Here is a 23,525-nt window from a genome sequence, read left to right as displayed (position 1 = left end):
CACCATCCAGTCTCAGTCAAAAATAACAACAGAATAATCCATAATATTAAAAAGGAAAAGAGAACAAAATAAGAAATTTCATCATGTTGGCAGATGAATCTGTGGTGTACTCAGAATGTGTGCAATTCTGGTCTGCCCATCTTTAAAAGGATATAGAACAACAAGAAGAGGTAAGGAGAAGTGACACAGATGATCAAAGGCATTTAATGACTTCCATACAGGAACAAATTAAAGTCTTCAGCCTGAAAAATACAACAATTAGAAGGGCAAATATTGGAAGAGCCTATAAAATCTTGAGTAGAATGAAGAGTGGAATTGTACAGTTGCTTCTCTGAGTACTAGGAAACAGTACTATGGACCTAGTAGATGACAGGTTCGAAATAAGCAAAAAAGATCTTCACACAGTCCATATTAAATTGTGGAACTCTTTGCCACAAGGTTGTGTGGCACTAAAAATTTGCCTAGATTCAAAAAGCAATGAAAAAATTCATAGAAGAAAAATCTGTCAAGGGCTATTAAATACAAAGTTATTGCTGTGGCTCAGGAAGTCCTTGGACTGTATATGAGAGAAGGCTGAGAAAATATGCACATCCAGTTCTCACTAGCCCTGTATCTCCTCCTTAGAGCTGGGCAGCAACCCAGCCCTAATAAAACCTCAAAGGCCTCCCTGGGAAGAGGGGGAGGAGGCTCTGAGAAAAAGAAAAGTGGGAGAAAACAACTGATTACAGAGGAGAAGAATGAAATGAAATAGAGGGTTTTAAGGGTCAGAGGATAAAAAGCATAAAACTAGATGACTAAGCGGCAGACAAAGCAGAGCACCTTGGCTACTAGCCACTGTCAAAGACAATACTGTGCTAGACAGACATGTCATCTGAGCTGGTACTGGCCTTCCTATGTACCCTTATACAGCTGGCCTCAAAAAGAGGGAACATATTTTAGGATATGACTCAGCAAGCCAGTGTGCCTCTATTAGCACAAAACTTAAGCATGTGCTTGATTTAACCATAAGGTTCATGGAAGTGAGTGATGTTAATGTAAAATATACCTTGCATCAGTCAGGCACAGACATTTTACGTAGAACAGAAAGACAGAATCTGAACTTGCTGAAGGGCCTCCTGAAAAGATGAAATAGGCTGAGAAACCAGAGTAGCAGAGACCCAGGAGGGTATGACAGAAAAGAAAACTAAAGGATGGGAATCAGTACTACATATAAAAATACGGTGAAAAAGCAGAAGTAGTACATGTATCTGGAGTCAAAGAGAAAGCTGACTTCAAGGGAAGGGGTAATAAACAAATACCCCTTTGTTTATTCCAAGGGATAAACAAAGTTATAGTCCACTAATGGCAAGGGAGGGAAAACTGAGACAGAATAAAATAGCTAAGTGGGAAAGTGAGTCCAGTGCTACAGAATAAAGGAACAGACAGAGAAATTTGGTGGCAGCAGGCAGGGATGTGGGTGGAGGTGCAAGTCCTTGCCAGAATCCATCAATTACTTTCTCAAGAAACTAATAAAATGTTAAAGTAAGAGGAAGAAGGAGAAAGTTGGGTAGGATGTGGGAGTTATGGCTGCAAAATCATGGCATTCATGGCAGATACTGGAAGTGGCAATCTAGAAAAATCAAAACTGTGAGAGACTAGTACCTTTCACAACAAAATTCACAACCAGCACAAATAGATCAAATGAAGTTTCTTCATCTCAAAGGGTAAACTTTTAATAATGTACCATTGACTATAGATTTTGCAACACTAAAGGTATTCATGAATTCACAAATTGTTCATTTAGAACAAAAAAACCTTTCAAAATAAAAATTAACATTTCTTTTGAAACCTCATTGAAAATAATTTAAAAAATAAATGTTTGCAATTTTTAACTAAAACAAAACTCTAAATGCTAGCTGAATGACACTTGTGTAGTGACTCCCAACTATTTTTCCATTGGATTTTTCAGAATTTAATCAAAAATTTAGGGTTTTTTTTCAAGTTGCCAATGAACTAAAAAATCCTTTATTTAACTTCCTAAATTTGCATATCTCGAAGATATGCTCTTGCAAAAAATATGCTTCAAACCGCAGAAATCAACTCTTCCCAAATTGCATGCTCTCATGAAGTTGGAAGCATGCCTTAAAAGTCAGAAGAACAAGCCTCGTTTTGGAATAAAGATGATGAAGAGACCATCACAGAAATGCCTTGTGAAATCTCCCTACCAAGCAGAGAGCATTTCAGCTTACAGACTTCTTCAGAACACTGTACAGCTGTGACCCACAGGGAGGCAAATGGAGAACTAGGGAGACAAAAACTGAAGCAATCGATGTGTGTAGCCCCCATCCTGCTCACAAGCAATGTCCCAAAGCACTCTTATTTCCACACTAGCAGATAAACAAAATGGATATTACTTAGAAGAGATAACCACATGGTTTCTATCATCTTTGTATGCTATTTTAGGTACATTATTATAATGCATGGTAGAGACCTACAGAGAATGATTAAAATTTGTTTTTTGTTTTACAACTGTCCTCTTCCATTTTGATGTAGAGACAGAACAAAGGACACTGTAACAGAGTATCTTACTTCCACATTCTGCTTCTACTTCCCTACTTCAATGCATTCTAGTATTTTCCCTAAATCAATTGTTCTATGTTGAGCATATTATCAGGTTTCCAAGCTCAAAATTATTTATCAGCATTAGCTTGACCAAAAAAAAGAAAAGGGGGTGGGGGTGGGGGTGAAAGGGCTGGTCTGTAAATATTCGTTTAAATTGTAAAGTCATGACATTTTTTTAAATCCCATTTCAGCCTACCTGCATCTGTCAGCTTTGTGCATTCCAAGCACGGAATGCTATAGCATGTAGCAAAAAAGACAGGAAAAATATAAAAAATGTAAACTAAAGGAAAGAAAATCAACCTAAAAACTAAAATCCATTGACCTGTGTCCTTCCTTTCTGTGAGTCCTTCACTTCCTTTCCTTCAGCATCAGAATCAAGAATCCATTTTTATTCTAAATTAAGGTATCCACACTGCATGAACAATACTGGTGAGGGTTTTTGTCTGGATATAGTGTATGCTTTCCAGTTTCTACTCTCGTTGTTTTTAGCATACACAAAACATTGCAGAAGCACATGTAAATCACCACTCTCTTGCCCAGTGGAACAGAATTTCAGTTACCAATGCCAACAGTTGCCTACAGAAGGCATCTACATCTGGTCTGCCACATCCAAGACAGCAACCACAGGCACACGTTTTGCTTTGTTTGGAATTCATCACTGTGGTGCGGCTGAGCCTCAGATAGAAAAGCTATGAGCCTCCAGGGTTAAACAGACAAATGTTTTCAGTCACAACAACTTTTTTTTGCGGGAAAGCAAAGCCGTAACAATGTATGTAAGAGGTTTTATGTAAATCATTAAAGGCCTACTGACTTAAATTTGTTAACACCAAAATGTTGCTTAATGTATGCTTGAGAGTGTGAAGGCAGAACAGATGAATAGTCTCACAAATCTTATTTGCTCAGTTGGAAAAATGCAAAAATATTTGGAAAAAAAAGCAAAAATCTGATTCCTGCTCATTGCCATTCAAATTTAAAAGTAAAATTAATATTCATCACTCCTGAGTGCATGATGGTTTTTACTGAGAGGCAGAAGGGGCAGATACAATCAGTAAATCAGATTTACTTTCAAATACGCACACAATTCAATACCTACCTAGCCACTCATTGAATTTTTTAACTTCACTAGGAAGTCCCAGCTCAGTAAAATCACCAGCATGTATTAACACATCTCCATATGGCATTTGGATGGGATCAGTTCTTGAGTGAGTGTCGGAAATACACACGAATCGAGTATATCCTGGAGGTTTGGGAGCATCATGGGGCACAGGATCAACCCTGTAAGAAATGTATCATAACAAGGTTATAAAGTATGTTAGTGTCTATTGCAATTCTAATACTAACTTTTACCTTTACAAAAGATCATACAGTTTTCTAGATCTGCTTGATGGAAGGGATTGAATAGAACAGACTAAGGGGAAGTCTAAAAATTCTTGATGTTCACAGCACAACACTTTCAGTATTTGTTGGGTAGATGGATTACTTTGAAGAGATTAAGGAAAAGAGATTGAACTATGGCAGTAACTCTGAAACAAATACAAATAAATCAAAGGCAATGCCAGTTTCAAAGGAACAGTACTATCCTGTTGCATTGTTTAAATATGATTACACGGTACACAGGGAAAAGATTTATTTCAGATACATAAATACATTTAAATGCATTTTTCTAATTATAACTTTTTATGCAAGTTATATAATTCTAACAAATTTAATTAACACATTTTGGAGATATGTTTCAGTGTGCTAATGCAAAGCAAGATAAGAACTCCTGTTGACAACAGCTGTAAATGTACATTCAAGCCTGACTATTGTCAGGACAAATGTGGCAACTTTCTAGGCTTAATTATACTAAATGAAATCAAACGCTGTGAGGGGTGAGGCCGTATTGTTCAGAGCCCAATCTCAATACTCAAAACTGAGCAAAAGAAAAGATCTGACCCAGTTTTATGAGACTTACTCATGATACAGAAGAGGAAAGCAGAGAACACCTTTCTGCTACAGGAGGTATCCTCATTTTCAACTCATTCGATCTTTTTACCCTCAATCCACATTTCATTAGCATACATAGAAGCAAATGCATCTAACTATACCATATATGCTATTCCAGTCAGGGGAATTCCAGTGGAATAAAACCAAAAAGCAGGAGATGTAAGATTCATTTTTATGTCACTAGAAACATGAGAGATACACAGAGTTGTTATGAATTATTTCACTTTTTAAACTTCTATTCTGAAAGGACAAACAAAATTAGTTTTGTTCACTGTTGTAATATATAACACATATTTCCTATGCCTTGCTGGTTGTACTTCAATTCAGGCTCTTATATAAATAAAACCAGAAAAAAAGTTAGAGACCTTTGTTATTAATGATACTATCCCTGAGTTTATTGGGTAAATTTCCAGAAGGCATGTTATTACTTGAAAGGCATAAGATAATCAGCTTTGATCACAACATTTTCTCTAAGTCAAAGAAGAATTCTACTGAATTTATAAACTAAGGTGCCTTTGAGAATTTCACAAGACTAGAAAGAGAGTCAGGAATAAAATCTAAAACATTTCAATCTTGTTAAACATTTTAAAAAAAAAGTTCTTAGTATTTTCTACACTCTAACTACAAAGCCAGTATATGAGTAAATTATCTTGTACCTGTCTTTCTTATACCATTTTAGGAATAAAAACTGTTGTTTGAGTTTTTTTAAAAGCCATTACATTAAGCATCAGCCATTCATGAGGGGTTTTTATAGCCATTCTGGAGAAATGGCCTTTTAGTATTACTGCCTTGTGGCCGTCTTTCTAAATTTCCACTTTCTGAGCAGAAAGTAACCAAACATGAGGTATGGAGCAAACCCAGCTGTGACCAAACCACACCCAGTGAATGTACATGCTAGCAGCATGTACATGCTAGTGGGCTATGTGAGTAAGTACATGCTAGCCATACTGGAAATAATAGTGAAATTTGGCTTACGGGCAGCAGAAGGGGTGGCCACATGGAGCCCGAAGGCAGGCAGCTGTGAGCACTGTGTACGTGGCTGAGGGAATACGTGCATAGCAAGGGGACCACAGCTACACGCAGAAGGGCAGAAGACGAGAGAAAAGAGTTAGGTGGGAGAGGTTAGGTGGGGGAAGACACAACCTCAAACCGGGCAGCTGCATGACTGCCATCGTGTGTAAAAGCTGCCCCTCTTTTGGAGGGAAGAGACCTTGCCATAAGGCAAGCTCCACAGAGGTACCATGGGTGCAAGGGAATAGGGATGGTGAAGGATGGGTTTTACACTAGTGGGTGAGGGTGTAGTCTGCATGAAGGTGCAGTCCGTGTGAAGGGTGCTGCATTTAGCTCATGGAGTGCCTCCTCAAAACGAATTGGGATGGCTGGAGAGGGATGAGTGGAAGATCACCTTGGCTATCGTTGCAGCCCTCCAAGCTAAAAAGATTAAAGACCACTGCAGCAAGCAAACTCCTGAATATTCCTCCCCCTGCCCAGCACTTTCCAAAGCGAGTTATAAATCATGTTAGTTAGCCAGGTTTAAATTATGCATACTATCCTAGTATAAAATTAGGAATGTGGACTGATCTAAGTTATTGCTTTTTGAGTCTTTATGGTAGGGTAGCCCTTAAAGCACCTGAGGCTGCTTCTTCTCCCTCAGAAATCTTTTAAAGCACAGTCCAGCAGTAAGTTGGATGTCAGGGCGTAGCATGCACTTTGCATGCTCCTTCTCTGAAGCTCAACAGAAAAAAGACTTACCACAGCAACCCATGCAGCACATAATACATATGCTTTTCCTTATAGTTTGGATGGGGTGGGTGAGAGATGTGGACAGCACTCTCCTGATTGTTGAGGTATGTATAACTTTGAAATATTGTGCAAAGGGCCAGAGAATTTGCATAGCAAAAGGTATCAATACAATGAACCAAATAAATGAAATGCAGGTTTTCATGCTGAAGCGTTAGGCACACACTGAGGCTGTATATAGGTAAAAACATATGTCAAGTTTCACAAAGGCATTTAAGTTTTATTATTGGAAATAATTTCTGAAGGCTTGGTCCCCATATTCTTGTGTAACACCTTCCCTCAACAGCTGTCACATAAACACCCAATGCAGTGCTTGCAACATGAGCAGAGGTACAAAGATCTGATTATTTTTGTGCAAATGCTTTTGTTTTTCTTTCAAGCAGTATGTGAACATTCAGAGAAGTTGAAAAGCAAAGTTAAAATCTCAGTGCAAAACCTCTTTTAGAGGTTGTTTTATACACAAGACTTCAGTGGAGTTTCATAAAGGAGCAAGACAGCAACTTCCTAGAAATGACTGAGGGACTTGAAAACACTGTCAGAATTTACTGGCCTTCCTGTCAGTGCAAACCAGTCATCACACCAGCACAGACATGACAGACAAGGATGGGGCTAGGAAAATGCTGTCAGCATGTTCTGGACACTGAAAGGTGAAACAAGAAATACGAAACTACACTGAGGTCCAAGGAAGGGTTGCAAGATTGAATTCTGAAGAAAAAAAGCATGAAAAAATAATTATGGTGAGAGTAGTTTAACACAAGTTCAGTTGTCAACAGGTCTATCTGAAATCTGTTTATGATTGCCTGCCAAATCACTAATCTAGGTATTTTGAAATACACACAAAGACAAGGCAAAGCCCTCGCTCCGCTGAAGTTAATGACAAAACTTGCATGGGCTAAGATTTCACCCGTAACAATCACGTGAATAAAAGGTGCTTTTGTTACACTTGTATATACTTTTCCCTTCTTTGTCACTATTTTATTCACTGGCAAGAGGCAAAAGCAATACTGCTAGTATTCAGAAACATTATTTGCAATTTCTGTATCAAGAGAAGGAGCAGGTCAGATTGCGGTAGATGTTTCAATCGATCTAGCTTGTTCTCCTATTTGCACAAGCTTTTTCAACAGTATTAATCATTCATAAGAGATTGCTAAACTCTTCTGAGGAACAATTTTCTAAGGATAGCTTGTTCTGAACTACTTGCTTAGGCTCTCAATTTCTGTCAAGCTGTTGACTGTCTAAGTCCTCTGGTAATATGATTTGTTACTGGTTAGAAGTTTAAGCAGCATATTGTTGAGTACCAAGTGGCTACTAATAAATAACTTTTCTTCAGCCCAGTATTTTGCTTGTAAAAATCATTTAGTTTTTAGGACTGGTGAACACATCCATAAGTGCCCAGGAACTGTTTGAATATTCACCAAGAATGGTTAAACTTGAAAAAATTAAGTGACCTGCATTTGGCATTTTGATTTACAGAAGTATTTCTGAACTCACATTTGTTTGTTTGTAGTTTTGCTACCATTTGCCAGCTCTATAAACAAAAGATGTTTCCCAGTGCTAACACTCAACTCATTTTACTGTTTGCATTTCAACAGTACCTAAAAGCCCCAAAAACGGACTATAAAATAATACAGTGCTTCCCAAAAGCATTAGCTCACCATGCTAACATATATGTTAGTCTTCCTTTTTTTTAAATACAATGTCTAATTTATGCCAAAGAATGTATATAAAGTATCACAGAATAGACACAGAGCATCCACTCAGTTGCTGAGATTTTAACTGCAAAAATCATGGCCTATGTTTGGAAATTATCAAATCATATTAAATAGAAAAAATGTGAATGAGGTGATTATTATTTAGTCTTCATAAAGGACCAAAAGTTTTTGTTAAAAAAATAAAAACCAGGCTTCTGATCTAAAGATAAGACTGCTTCTCTCTTTAATAAACACAATAAAATGTTGTAGACATTTTTATTCCCTATAAAAATATTTTACAATAGAATTTTATACTTAATTTATTTGTAATGGCTTAACCGTTTTGTTCTTCCTTCTGGCTTTAAACTTTATGGCAAGTTTCATTTTGTAATTATAATTCTCCACTTTACATTACAAGTAAATCATTTAGAGCAGTTAATTTTACTGATGTCGTCATGATATTAGAAGTCAGAAACAAACACATTATTTTAATTACTCTTTAAGCACTTGGCATCTTTGGCAGATTGGTATGAAAGTAAGTTGTCGGATGGGTGCCCACACTATTTTATTTATCGATGTCATTTTTTCCTTGTATGTAGCTGCAATATAACTAACGAAACAATAGGAAAATATCTGTTGTGAATACAGGCTTGGCATTTAAACAGCTATTTACATCAATAAGCAAGTGCACAATGCTAACAAACAGTATTAAGACTGTGGAAAGTATCATCCTTGTAAAATCTTTTTAATACCACCACTTGTTGTTTGTTTCTTTTTTCAATGCATAAATATCAAGTTATGCTAGTGGAGTGATCTTTCTCCCATCCTTGAAAAAAGTACTCATACTTTCCAAATGGACTGATTTTGTATCATTATAGTAATTAGTATTAGAAAGGCAGCAAAACAGTGTTCTTTGAATTCTTTTTGACTGGCCCATCAAATACCACATCGACAAGGCAATAACAATTCAGAAGGCTGTGCTAGAGCAGTAACAAAACTGTAATACTTACATTTGCACATGTGGGGGCTGAAAACGTCCCTGGTTAATGTTGTAGAACGTGAAAGCCTGTGTGGGGTTTGAGCTGTACTCATCCACTTCAATTATGAGTCTACTGTGCTGATGCCTTCTAGCTGCCATAATGTGCGACTGGGCGAAAGCCATGCTTGCACTGAGTAGTTCTGCTTTTTCAGGCGATCATATCTGCTATCTTCCTACATCGACAGAAGAAGACCATGACATCTCCTTACCTAATCGGCACACTCCCCCTTCGAAAACCTAAAAGTAGATTGAAGAGATGGAGCATAACTGTTTGACAGTTAATCTGTTTGGGATTTGCTTTATTTAATGTCAGATGAAGATTAAGGGGGGATATGGAGGGAGGAAGACATACAGCTCAAAGAACTCATTACAAACCTTTCCAACTCAGCAATTTGATGAATATACTTGAGTTAGGGGTGGGAGGTGGGAGGGGAAGCAAACTTGCAAAGGAACACAGAGGGTAACTTGTTCAAATAGTTCAAACAGTTCAAACACTCAATACAAATCTAAAACACAAGGCAGTCATTCTTCAGAATGGTGTGTCAAATTATAATGTTTTGTCAACACAATCATTTACTATATCTTTTCTTTGATTGCATTGCTGAATGTTTATAGATATGTACCTTCAAAGGAAAAAAACAAACAAACCTGACACACAGTACCCATCTGTAGATGACTAAAATGCAAGTCAGTTAAAAAGAATCAATTTAACCAATTCTTCAGAAAGTCTGCGCCATTCATTAAGGGCTGTATTGTGAGTGGTTTTTCTTTACATCCTAAGAAACAGAGCAAACTTGACCTTCCATGCACATGTCAGTACTTGCTCCTGGCTTTTAATATCAATGAAAAAACTCCTGATACAGACATGACGGATTCTCCCCATCACACACATCCTCTTCTCAGACAGCAGTGGCCCCAAATTCCAGATTCACTGGCAAAGAAAGTGATTTGAGGGCTAACACACAGATAAACGGTATTAAATATAAAAAAGGAAAATCAATATAGGTTTCATGTTTGGGAATAAATTTTCCCCAAAGGTTATACAAGTCAAGAACAGCACTGCAAACAGGGTAAGAAAGTGAAACCTACTGCAATGCAAAGAGTATCCCCTAGAAACATCAGAAAGCAATTTAAATGTGATTTTTACTTTTATTTCCCAGTTTTAATAAAAAACGGATTATAAGCAATAAGGTTGGGTATTTTTACAGTATAATTTTGCATCTCTTCTAAAAGTTGTCTAACTTAAATATTTACTTTCATGCTAGCAAGTGCTCTTTTCTTCTGCCCAATATAAATAATCTGCTTTACAAGTAATGTATTTAACCAAAAACCATGCTAGAATGCAGTGATTCAATGAATATGTGCAGTTTCTGGAAAGCAGGACTGCAGGTTTCTTCATGCGACCTTGCTGATGTACCTTAGTGCCATTCTGATGGTACCAAGAATGATGGATGAGGAAGGTCTTCACAGTCACACAAATTTTTAAAGCTATTTATAGATATGTAGGTCCAGTTCAGTTCTAGTGGGAGTCAAGCACCTAGGCACTTTCAAAAATCTGAGCTTCAGTCTTTTGCCTAACTACTAAAGATATTAAGTGCTCCTAGAAGTGGTGGTGTATTTTTGCTTCGAGAAATCTTGTCCTTTATAAAACCAGAATGAGAGACTCAGCTCATTTTACTTGCTGAATGGCTGTAAATTGATGACAACTTGCTATCACTAACAACCTGCAGGAAAACAGTCTGAGAATAAAAGAGCAGATTCCTTCAAGTCCTCCCGAAGAAATGATTGGTAAGGAAATGCTAGAATAACAGGAAGAAAATTTTGGATTTTAAACACTCTCAGATGCTGCGTTCAGGCTACGAAGCAGCAAAATGGAATGAGCTAGAGCAGAGGGAAGGAAGGGAGGCATGATCCTTGTAAGAATAATCGAGTACAAATTGCTGCATTTATGAAATAAGAAATTAAGATGGCAGATGTGAGGAACCCTCCTCGAGGAGCTTCCTGCATAAAATGATGCATTTTTAAAGAAGTTTGTATGAGCAAGGTCAGAGATTTTATAGGGGGCAAGCTGTTCTAAGTGAACCTACTTCTGTTTGAAAGAAACTATTAGAACTGGTGACTTCTAGAAATATTCTACAGTATGATTAACAATTTGTGATTCTACAGATCTACATGGGGCCATCAAACTACCTGAAAACAACTGCCTGGGTTTTATAATTCAAGGACTATGTCCATTTTACACACAACTGAACTGCTGTTACAAGGATTTAGGCACTGCCCAATAAGACCTAGAATCTTCCACTGGGCTTAGTAAGTTACCAGTGCTTACAACAGCTGAGAACATGACTTTGGTCAGCCTACTGTTCGGGTCCTATCTTTTATGACTTCTCTCAAGTTATACATCAAACCTATTGCAGAAACAGTGGATGTATTCAGGTATCCCAATATCCATGTTCATGCTCTGCTTCCTCTTTCTGGGTAAGTGGAAAACAGCACTTACCAACACAAGCTAACTCACAGTCCTTTCAGGACCATTCTTCCACTTAGTTTGCAAACAGAAACAAACCACAGCGAGCATGCCGCTGATGTACCATTTAGTGTTGAAGAGGCCCTATAAGTGAGGAATCTCTCCTTGCACATGGGAGAGCGTGTGAATCACAGCATTAGGGCAGCCTGTGAGGATGCCAGCCACAGACATTCAGCAGGAAGTTCACCATATAAACATGTGGGAAACAGGAAGCCAACATGTCTCACTTGAGGTAAGAAAAAGAAAAGATGCTGCAGCACTGCTGAGCCTTCTGCCAAATGACAGTCACACAATGTCGACCCTGGACACATACAAAGCATTCAAGACAGGAGAAAAAAACAAAGAGCCAGCTCCTGCCTTAAAAATAGAATAAATAGCAATCACATAAACAGCTCGTGCTAGACAAAAATCAGAATATTGTAACATACATAATCAGTAAGCCTAATTCAGTAGGGAGTTTTGTTCAAGCTCATTTCAGAAACATACACAGATGTCTTTGAACCTTACCTTTCAGTCTAGGGTTGCCTTCCTGCATAAATGGTTGGCTCACTACTAACATTCTTGGTGTTCGACAGAACAAGCTGTCTCTTTCCAGCTTGACTGATAACCAGACTGACACCCATTATTCTCCTCTTTCCAATTGTCCCCAAAATTATAACTTTTTCTTTCTTTTAATAATCTGAAAATTCTTCCTCTCCCAAACCAGAGTGTGAAATGCAGCAGGGAAATAATTACCTGCTGCTATAGCATGCAAGTTTTAAAATTATATGCCCAACATTACCAACACAGAGCATTACGACTCAAATCCCCACAGCAACAACATGCTAACCACCCTCTTCCCCCAGACTTATGAGCTGCGGGATGTCTGCCAGGGAAAAACAGAGAAATGTAAAAAGGACTGCAAGAACATGAATACTAAAATAAATATCACAAACCTGGCTGTTAGAATCACAGACTGAGAAAAAGCTATTAAATCAGCTAAGCCATCTTCTTACTGATGTGAGGAATGTTCTCCGTACATTATTTTTCTGCCGCTTTCTCTAGTCTGTGTTCAAATGTCCAGAGCCCTGATCCACAGTCCACCATAAAAAACAGACACTGTTCTGCTGTCTTCAGTAGGCTTTGGATCAGGCCATAAAGTATCTGGATTATGCCATCTCTCCTCACGAATTACCAGACCAGGCAGGTGGCTGAACTCAGGCATATATTTAATTCCTCAAATAAATCATTGTATGAAGATTTCCTGACTTTTTCAGCCTGAAATTTCCCTTACTTAATTTTAAATGATCTCAAAGCCTTCTTGTATAGCTGCCACAATTATTTGCCTCTATTTTACACAAATTCTCCAGCCTTTTTATGTAAATTTTCTGATTTTTTTTCCATTTCAAGCCAACATTTTACTTTAATCTCACTTCCTTGCTCCCAGATTCTGTTCTTTTCTGCTCATCTTACAGTTCACTCCCTTGCCCATTGTCTCTCACTGTATCTTACTCCATCATCTCTGCTGTTCCCTTCATCATCTCTTCTTTGTCTCAAACCTAAGAATAATACTGAGAATTTCTGACAATTATTCCAGCAAAAGAAAATAAACACCTAGACTTGAAAATACCATGGCTCAAGCAGATGTCACCTGAAATAACAGTTAAACCAAGACAAAATAATGATGACAATGATGATAATAAAACAATACAAAGAAGTTAGAAATAAAGAGAGAAAACTGCAAAGGAGACACCTCTTGAGCAATGACCTTTCCAAGGTTACGAAAAAACTGTGAGGGCAAGAAGCCTAACCTGACTAGAGCACACCATGGCAAGAGTTGAAGAGAAACAATTGCACAAATAATTGTGAGATAACAAGAGGAAAGAAGAGAAGGCTGGTACTAGATCAGTGGCAAAGATGTAGCTACTGAAAAGATGCGAGTTTTCACAGACTCTGATGAGCTGGGATTTGGGGATGCAACGGAGAAATGAAATGTAATAGTAAAAAAAAGATGTTTTCATGCAACTATAAATCATCAAAGCTGTATTTATTCAGGAAAAGCCAGTGACACAGCAGCAGTAAAATACTTTAAAGAAGAGTGAGATAGTTTGTTACAGATGACACAGTCATACATTCACTTCTTCTGCAAACCATGTTAACAAGAAACCCTACTCAGAGCTTGGTCAAGAGTTCAGGTCTTCCCCTATACTGAGGAGAAACTGCTCTTTGTGAGTTGTCAGCTCATCCTTTATATGGAGAAGTAAATCCTTTATTTAAACAAACAAAAATGCCACACTGTTTTCTGCAGGAATGGTCCCGATTGTTATAGTAACATTCCTATAACCCCTAGTGTAACTTCGTTATCACAAACTACTACTTTTTTGTTTTAAACCCACCCAAAAAAAGGTGTTATGGACTGCCCAGCAATAAGGGAATATGCTGGAACCAGTAAAGCAATTACTTACTGTAAGAAATAGGCTAAAAACTCTAATGGGTTTTTGCTGTCTAAAATACATGTTTCACATACTCCAGCTAGAAACCAATCAATAGAATTAGTTTGCTATCTTCAGTTCTGCCATCAGGAAATGAACACTGAAATAATCCTAAAAAGGCAATATTCTGTGGGAATGGATGAGCCAGGCAAATCGTTCTGCAGCTGAAAGCTTTTCCAAAGGGATACACTCTCCTCTTTCTCCTCTTCATTTTCTGAAAGAAACAGAACACAAATCCTGGCAAACCACATCCACCGAGTCTTCCCTTAGCAGACTGCTTTGGATTCATCTGACAGTGAGGCATCCGAATGCTCTTAACATACTTGTGGACTTTAAATGGAAGGCAGCATAATCAAATGTGATCAAGACACTTGCAGATATTAAGGTTGATCGTGCACACTTCTACTGACAGAATCATTAGGCTTTCTAAAGGAATACGATTTGTCATAGAAACATTTCCAATTGCATTTTAAAAAATAAATAAATAAAACTGCAGTGTATAGCACTGTAATATACACTTATAAGCCTACTTTTGCCAAAGCAAATGCTTTATGTACCTGCAATTAGTGTCAACGGGAATTAAAAAAGAGAACCAACAGACTCCTTGAGGATATCTGAATTATAATCTATGGTGTCATTTAAGGTGTTTATCACCCTTACAAACTTCCCGGAGTTCTACATTATGAATTTAATGATCGACAAAATCCTGCTTGGAAACCTAACCCTACTTAAGTTACAGAAGCAGTACTGCATTTGAGATTGTTAGTTTTTCTGAATGTCAGTTTAGCTCTGGTGAAATGTGCCAGGGTGACAGCCTTCAAGCCTGAAGTCCTCTATCCACAGAACAGACATAGCACACACACAGGGCCTGGCACACACATTAGATCTGGCATATTTCCCTGGGCTGCCTTTGTGTCTCAGACCTAATCTAGAGAAAACATTACTGAAGGGCAGCTCCAACTCCATACCCACACATTCTAAGAAATCTCTGTTTTTAAGCAGCAAATAAATGTACGAATTAGGGTGAGTTTTGTAATGCAGATTTATCTCCACCAAAAACTGGAATGCACCCACCAATTCATTCAGTGAGTGCCATGAGATGGCAAAATATATTGCACCATCTGCTTCTCAGGGCACAACATGTAGCTATACCGCTATACAACTTTGTCAAGTTGTTTTAAGGTCAAAAATCTGAATAAAACCTTTACAAATGCCTCTTTATGGTGGTTCTTACATTGGATTTCACAATTCTCATCTGGTAGCAAGAGCGCACATGCTTCACTATGCTATAAAACTTCATTTTCAAAAACCTTTGTTTCAGGTATATCTTTAACTGACACAGATCTTAAGCATCCTGTTTCTCAGTTTCAGCTCTCCTTAGTGGATTCTGCTTAAAGGAGTCATATCATCACCATGATTTATTAAGGGGACCCTTTGGAGGGTCTTTTTAAAACATACATGTCTGAGCATTTTTTTTGTGCTAACAAATCTGATTTTGCTAACCTTTATCAGTTTATCAGTTAAATAAATAATAGTGCTACGGCCCTATCTTTTCTGTCAGAAAGTCTGAGCTATTCCCATTCATATACCAAAACCACTGGGCATAATTCTGCGTTATTTGTATGCCTCAAAATCCTACTGACTTCATTGAGAAGAAATGCAAGATCTATCTTCTTCTGATTAGGAACTTCTATTTCTCCTATCAGTGAATACTTCAGTGCCCCATCGTATATATCACAGATTTGCTACTGCAGATCTACAGGGTACCGAGCAAGCTCTGTTTTGTAATGTGAAAAAAATTAGGGACTTAAATAAGACTTCTTATTTCTCTGTAATTATAATTACCTTAACCCACATTAGAAAACAACAACAAAATCCCCTAAGTTATTTCTCATAAGGTAAAACGCACATCATTGTTCTCCCTTGCTGATTATAATGACCTGTCAAATATGTTATGACAAAATTCTTCGCTGAAGTTAATTTTTTCTTCAAATTAGTTTTCCTCCATTTCTCTCAAATATAAGTATTATACATGTTTCTCTTGTTACTTTATTTATAAAGAACACTAACATACTTGTTGGCTTAAACTGTCATAAAAAGATTATACAGACATGGCAAGTAGTATAGAAGGGAAACGAGATAAATAAACTGTCTTTTGGAACTACACCCTTAAATTCACTTCTGTGGAGTTCCCTCAGCAGATATATTTTACCTACTATATGCCAAAGTTCTGACCAGGCATCTGGAAAAACAGATAGATGAATGAATTCAGAAAACACTAAAATTACAACAATTTGCCTCTGAAATCTAATTCAGTATTGATTTAAAGCAGTTACCACTTAGAAACTTTTCTAGCTAGTCCCATTTTGAATTATGATTGTATGCTTTTAAATCACTTTTTCTATTTTCTCTACCTAGTTTCCCAAAACTACAGTAACTGAATCTTCTCTTTATGGAGACATAATTTTATTTTGAATTATCAGTAGTACCATTTTCTAAATCAAGTCCTCATCCATACATATAACTGTTCATTTATTCAATTTAAAAAATAAACACAATCTAACAATATTTGTTTTCACCTTAAACTTCCATTTTACAATATAACCAATATATTTTTAGATTTAAATCTGTAATACTTTAAGATGTACAAATAGACTGAGTACTTTTCAAGGCTAAATGCTTTATTGTAATCCTACATATGATCTTGCCTGAATGTATAAAAAACTGTATTTGGAAAAAATATTTAAATGGATACATTTTTCTTAGGTAAAACCAAGTCTCTTCCCTCAAAAATATACTGTTTGGCTCAATATTACCTGTATTTATCCCCAAGTACCTGCGGAGGTAGCTAATCTATTTAAGTAATTACCTCTAGGGAAGGAAATTTTAAATAAATATCTAAAAGCCACAAAACTCATTCCTCACTCTAAAAAATTTGCTTTCATCTCTGGCAGTATTTCAAAATCTGTTTTGTTACTGCAAATCATGGGTATACATTTATACAAGAAAAATTACAAGTCCCAGAATGATAATACTCATTCTAAGGAAAAATAGCTAAAAATACAGGTTATGTGGAAAAATTACTAAAAATGGACATTCCAATAGGAGTAAATTAGGGTTGTGGTGATTTGACTGTATATCTCAGTCTGTGATTTGGGCCTGCCATTTGATTCAGCTCTTGAAAATGAAATATTATTTCATTTTAAAATGAAATATTATTTACTTAGAAAATGAATATATAAGTACTGAAACATTATATGTTTAAGAAACAAAGGTTTGGTTTAAATTTATAACTGAAGAATTCTGTTTCTTTTTTCCAGCTTTTGTGACAACTGGCCAAACATTTATTTTCCAGGCTTCATCTATACAACCCCCACTGTGTCAAATCCCACTTGCCTTAGCCACAGAAATCATCCAAACTGATTTCAACTGGGATTGTGCATAAACACACAGAATTTGGCCCATTTGGTTGCTCATGCATATCTGAAAGCAGAATACATCCCACATGGTTTAGCTTGTTTGCTCTGATGCCAAAATTATACCAGAATGTGGCAAAGCCTAACACTGAGCAGAGGATTATTTTAGTAGTCAGTTCAATCAGTTTTCATGTAAGGATTCAAAATCAGGTTTGGTCATCAGTAGACTAAGCTTAGCAATCAGCAAAGCACAGCATAGGTCGGGGGGTGGCTGGGAGCAGATGTGAACAGGGCACAGCACAACTGGAACACAGCTGGAGAGGCAACAGCTCCCATATTCCGAGTTTAGCAGGAGCTGGGAACTGTTGCTTTTGTGCTTATGAATCTGAATTCATACACAGGCAAGTTACTACCAATAAAGCAGTTCACAGTCTTCTCTGCTTGTGAAGCAGCATCTCTTAGCTTTGGCCAAGTTTCTATTTCCAATATTCTCCCCTGATTTCAGAAAGAAATCTAACATTACAATCTAACCACTTTTGAAAGGTTGCTGATCTCTATGTTAATACACATGAACAGGAAAATAAAACTGGCCAGTCTATTCCTGTAGTTCAAGATGCATGAAATGCCAAAGTATAAGCTCACAAGCATACATAATATAACAGGTGGAAAGTCAAATACAGCTTAAATTTAAGTATATCTATAATGATAACTGTTGAGATCAACACATCATTTTTCATTAAGGACTGAAGTTCAATTACAGAACAAATGGAGTAAATCTTTTTAACAGTTAACATTTTTTCTCTCAGACACAAAACTTTGAAAATTAAATATAGAGTCCTATAAATTTTGTTGTTTCCACCTTTCAATCATTTAGCTACATTCGTCCCCACTGGAATTCTTCATGTTACCCCATTAACATTGAGAGCAAGAGGGTGGGTTTGCCCTTTTTTTTTCAGCTAACCTTCCCAGGACTGATAAGGAAAAAATACACAAGAGGTTTTTGGGCCACCCACTCCTCCTTATTCACAAAGTCATGCCCACACAAATCGCCCCTACAAGGCTCACAGGAAAGGGAGCCGGGGCAACTAAACATTCTCTCTTTCAAAGAAAAAGAGAGAGGAAAGATAATAAGGGGGAAGTCCTAGATATACAGCCTTGAGGAGGGGCCAATTCAGGTCAAACATCTCTGGATATTCTCCAGACCTCACATGGACGGCTGCTGCTTTGTTCATCAGTAGGATTCAGCCCTACAGTGCCTTTCTCACACAGGGACGCTTCAAATCATTGCTCTCCCTGAATCTAGAGGCTACCCAGAAATGAAGTAAGATTCGGGACAACAGCTACATGGAGATAATGCACTCACATTACTCCATGCCAGCTGGGCGAGCTCAGGTGGAAACTATCATACTGTAAAGCACTGCTCAGGGTGCACCAAAGGTGATGACCGGTTTGTTGCTCAGTGACCGGACTGGCTGCCACTGAATGGCTGTGTTCACAACTGTTTGCGCTGTTGAGTCCCCTGATTTGTGGAGGTTTCAAACACTCTTTTGAAAATTTTTTTGGGCTGAATACAATTTGTTATTTGACCCAAAAGATGCTAAAGCAAAGCCAAACATTTAAGTGGGTGAAAAGTAAAGGGAAATCAAAATGAACAGATATTTAGGAGGAAAGTCCCAAATTATTCAAATAAAACCACTATACATTTTTGGATTTTCTTTTCCCTTACCCCTTACTTGATCAACTTGATGAAAGTAGAACAATTTTGGGGGGGTGTTTCCAAATCTGAATTTTCCACTGGAAACTGTTTAAACTGTCATTTTTTATTTCAGTTCTTTTTCAAGGTACTACATTGCTAACTACTGGCAGTAGCTGAGTTTTAATTCGTCCTCTCCCCTCTGCATTAGGCAAGATATCTTGAACTTTTACCAAAAACTACTCACACTAGGGACTTCAGTATCTGTGTTGAGGGGCAAAACTGAGATACACCTTAGAACAGCAGCAGAGTGAAGATAAGCTCTAAGTGACAAATTTTTTGGTTTGCTATCAAAAACCAGAAGAGAAGCTGTTCCATGAAGTCAAAGTAATCATGGTATTATTATTTATTATTTTTATTATGTGAGAGCCCACAGAACAACTGAGATCCAGGAGCAAATTATGCTAGACACTGTACAATCATAGAATAACAAAGAGTATCTGCCCCAAAGAGCTTACAGTCTACATAAACCAAACAAAGGAAAAAAGAGAAAAATAATTCAGCAACACAGAGGAATGATCGATGCAATGGCAAAACATTATGTTCCTTCCATTTTCTTTTCCAAGAAAGGAACGGTTAAGCGGGATTAGCTCCACAAAAGACAAGAGCAGAGAGAAGATGGGAGATGACAGAGAAGGTGAGAGGAGGAAAAAGACGGTAAGAAAGAAAGTGGCGTGCAGAATGTTTGAGGTATAGAGCATGTAAACCAAATCAAAGCGACTGTGAGAGCTGGCAAAGAGGGAGCTGGAGCAAAACAGCCAATTAGTAAAAGGCAGAGAAAAAACAATCAAAAATATCGCTAACCATCATCTCCTTCTTATGCTGCTTCTACAGCTGCTCTGCTGGCTTCAGTCTTTGGTTGAATGGCAAGACCTTCATCTGCCATAAGGCAAGCTGGATTGGCTGTATGGCAGAGGAACTGAACTTAAAAGGTCAGGAGGGCATTCTGCATAAAAAATAGTTATCAAAAAAGATACACGTGCCATATATAGTAAACTTGTTATCAGCAGAAATGTATAAACTAAAACTATGTAACAAGTTATAGCAGATACTTCAAATTGAAATGCATTACACATACTCTTGAAAACAGATCTCTGAAAAAGCTAACCAATCCTTTTTACAGCAATATGACTAAGGCTCTCTGCAGTAATATACAATACAGTATGCTTAAATGACATTACAGACCCAATCTTGCTCCCACAGTGGATAATGGCACTTTGGCTATTTAAGTAATGACTGAATGCAGTAATGTTAAGCATTTGGTATGTAGGTTAGTGTAATGAATCCCTAATCAGTTGTGACTGCAAGTTACTGCATATAAACAGTGATGGTTACTTGTTAATCCTAACATAATTCCCACCGTCATATCAAATACAGCAAAACTGGCACACTTGCTGACAGTTTCAACAATGAGGTCAAGCAGTGAGCAGTCACAAAGAATGAACTACTTCTATCCTCTAGAGGTGGTCACTACAGTAGCAGGTGAGTAGTCACTACCACAATAGCTTTGCTCCTTTTTGCACTATATCTTATACTGGACTGTCATTCTGCAACCTTGCCCAAGCAAGTACATTCACGTGTTTTACTTACAATAACATCAGGCTCAAAGGATGATATTCAACGAGGAAGTCAAAGGACAACAGTCAAGTGATTTGAAAGTACCCTCTTACATTACTAACTTTGCTTAAATTTTGAAACATAACCTAGAACATGTATTAAAGTTAGAAATTAAACTGGAGACCACCTTGCTTTCACATACCCTGATGAAGACCCTATTTCACCCATGGACAATGATCACAGAATCTAACTTGGTGTACAGTCCAGAACATGTGAATTAAAGTTGCCAGCACTATACTTAATCTTTTTCTGAGACCTCAAACTATACGTTGTAACAGTCTAATATATCTTAATATAACAGTAACTTGTGCAGAGGCTCATCATCCCTCAGATTACCTTACACACACATCCTTAAATTGGCCCACTTGTTCTTCAAAACAAGATTCAGCAAGAATCAAAGACTGCATTGATTTCTTTTTACCATGTTTATTAATCATTTGAGATGAAAACTGTTTTATGTGCAAATATTAAAACTCTCAATTATAAACTCACTGTTTTTGTTCCCTATTTGTTATTGTTTCCATATGTCTGGAAAAAGAAACTGCTTGGATAATCGACTAAGCAGTTACCCGGTTTCATGGGATTTGAGTCTGCTTCCTTGTAATTCATTGGCAAAACCCTTAAGTCTAGCTGACTTAAAAAATAGCAACCTCTTCATGCACCTCTCCATGTTCTCCTAAAATAAAGTAGGGTCCCCTCCTACGTTACTCTTCAGGTGAGGAGGACTGCACCTGAAAAAAGCAGATCCGATCCTGCTCAGTTCCTAAGAGGACATAATCCGGACAGTTTTTCTAGCTCCTTATAATGAATTCAATTAAATAAATATGATCACAAACAGCACTACATGCTATGAATCATTAGCTCAAGGAGCAGAAACATCAGTGTCAGAATAGGCTATGTATGGCAAATCAGAACTCAAGTCCACTTTATATTCCTACTGACAGCCCCTGTAATGAGCACACAGCACTAAATAAAAAGCACGACCTGTTTAAACAGAGATCAGAGTGTCAGCTTTCTCTCTGCATTCTCTCATGTTTGTTGTTTGGCATCAGAAACTAATACCAAAACAAGTATCTTACAAATATCAGTTTAATAGAAGGTTTTCACACAGGGCATGATGGGTTTGCTCTAGCCTACCAAGAACATTTGTGTATCTTTAAAATGGACGTTTTTCTTCATGTGCACTCATACAGGTATTTTCAGTGGTTATTTTGCTTTAAATTATGCCAAAGGAGAGCAAGGAGAAAAAAGAAAGAGGGAGTAACATATGTTCAGAAGGAAAGAGAAATTTTAAGATTCTTCTGTCTCAGGCTATCTGAGACAATGAAATAAACTGGAAGAGCAAAGCCAAAACTGTTTAAATATACCATTAGAATTCTATGACTAATAATTAACATCAGTCAATTTATGTATGTATCATACATGACGTAGCCATTACATTTAACAATTTCCAAAAAAATCTGTAAAATAAAAATTAAAGAAAATCTATTTGTATAGTACACTGCCAGACAATTTATATTGCCTGGCATCAAGAAACAGTTTATTATGTATGAGTACAACACAGATTACCATCATATAATGACTCCTTAACTATTCTTCTCAAAAGAGATAGTCATTTTATGGTAGCCAAATTTTGGACATGCACATTTAAGATGTAGTCTTGTATTATTATTTTATCTACTGCTATTCTTTTGAATGATTGAGAGTTTACCTCATCAGAAGCCAACCACAAAGTTTAATAATCTTGCCTAGTTATTGATTTATCCAGAATATCAAAAGCTCTTCTATATTATAGTCTAGATTACTCACTAAATTCATTCAGAATTAACTGAAGTTGAAAGGTCTATTAGTATTGTAGTGTATTGGCAGATTTCTTACTTATGACATTGTCAAGATATAGATTGTGAAAGAAGAAATCTTCAACTATTGATTTTTTCCCAAATGGAACTGAATGTTTAAAATCTGTCCAGTTTCTGTGTGCTTCCTGTCTTCATCTTTTATGTTACCCATATACACCTAGGTATATAAATGCTTTCCATATTAGCTGTCTGAAAATGCAACATCCAAAATGCAGCTCTTAAGAAAGCAACATATTAAAAGCAACGAAACCACTACCTAAACCTCCCAAATCTTTTCTTCCTGTTCCACAACTCTGTGTATGCTGGATACCAAATATCAGTGCGACAGATTATATGAAAATCAGCATGAATTTTGAAAAACTTACTGGACTGTTTCCTCCTGGAACAAAACTTTGGAAGGTCACTGAAACCCTCTCCTGTGACAAAGGGAAGTTTTTCCACGTCCCTCACCCCTTCCTCTTGCTACGCGCGGGGAAGCCGCGGCTGAAGGAGCACCCGGGCTCTCCTCGGGGCGCCAGTGCCGGGCGCTCGCTGGCGGCGCCGGTGACACCTGGAAGCGGCCCGCGGGGGGCGGCAGGGCCGGCGCAGCGCCCGCGGGGTCCCGGCCCGCTCGCCCGCCCGCGGCAACTCTGCGAACAAAGTAACTTCCCGGCGTGCCGAGGCCGGCGGCGCGGCACGCGTGGGGCCGGCGCCTTCCCTCCCCGCACTCGCACGGCGAGGAGCCCGCAGCGGGGCCGGGGCCGGCGAAGCCGCGCTGACAGCCCT

General features: G+C 37.7%; 1 protein-coding gene across 10 annotated transcripts in view; it reads right to left on the bottom strand.

Annotated features, from left to right (window-relative positions):
* The window catches only part of MPPED1 (metallophosphoesterase domain containing 1), a 63,094-nt gene that overhangs the window by 38,893 nt on the left and 676 nt on the right, over positions 1 to 23,525 (bottom strand). For 2 of the 10 annotated variants that reach the window (XM_064516715.1, XM_064516709.1), the window contains exons 2-4: positions 20,089 to 20,230; positions 9,089 to 9,354; positions 3,695 to 3,876 (exon numbers count right to left, since the gene is read on the bottom strand). In XM_064516715.1, coding sequence (XP_064372785.1) covers positions 3,695 to 3,876; positions 9,089 to 9,240 — 334 coding nt within the window. In that variant the 5' untranslated portion in view covers positions 9,241 to 9,354; positions 20,089 to 20,230. Of the gene's footprint in view, positions 1 to 3,694; positions 3,877 to 9,088; positions 9,385 to 20,088; positions 23,433 to 23,525 lie in introns of those variants that run through there. The other 8 variants (XM_026114094.2, XM_064516744.1, XM_026114090.2 and 5 more) reach the window with 6 other exon arrangements.

Source organism: Dromaius novaehollandiae, chromosome 1 (genome assembly GCF_036370855.1).
Source record: "Dromaius novaehollandiae isolate bDroNov1 chromosome 1, bDroNov1.hap1, whole genome shotgun sequence".
In the NCBI taxonomy this organism is placed as follows: domain Eukaryota; kingdom Metazoa; phylum Chordata; class Aves; order Casuariiformes; family Dromaiidae; genus Dromaius; species Dromaius novaehollandiae.
This window is presented reverse-complemented; position numbering and strand designations above follow the sequence as displayed.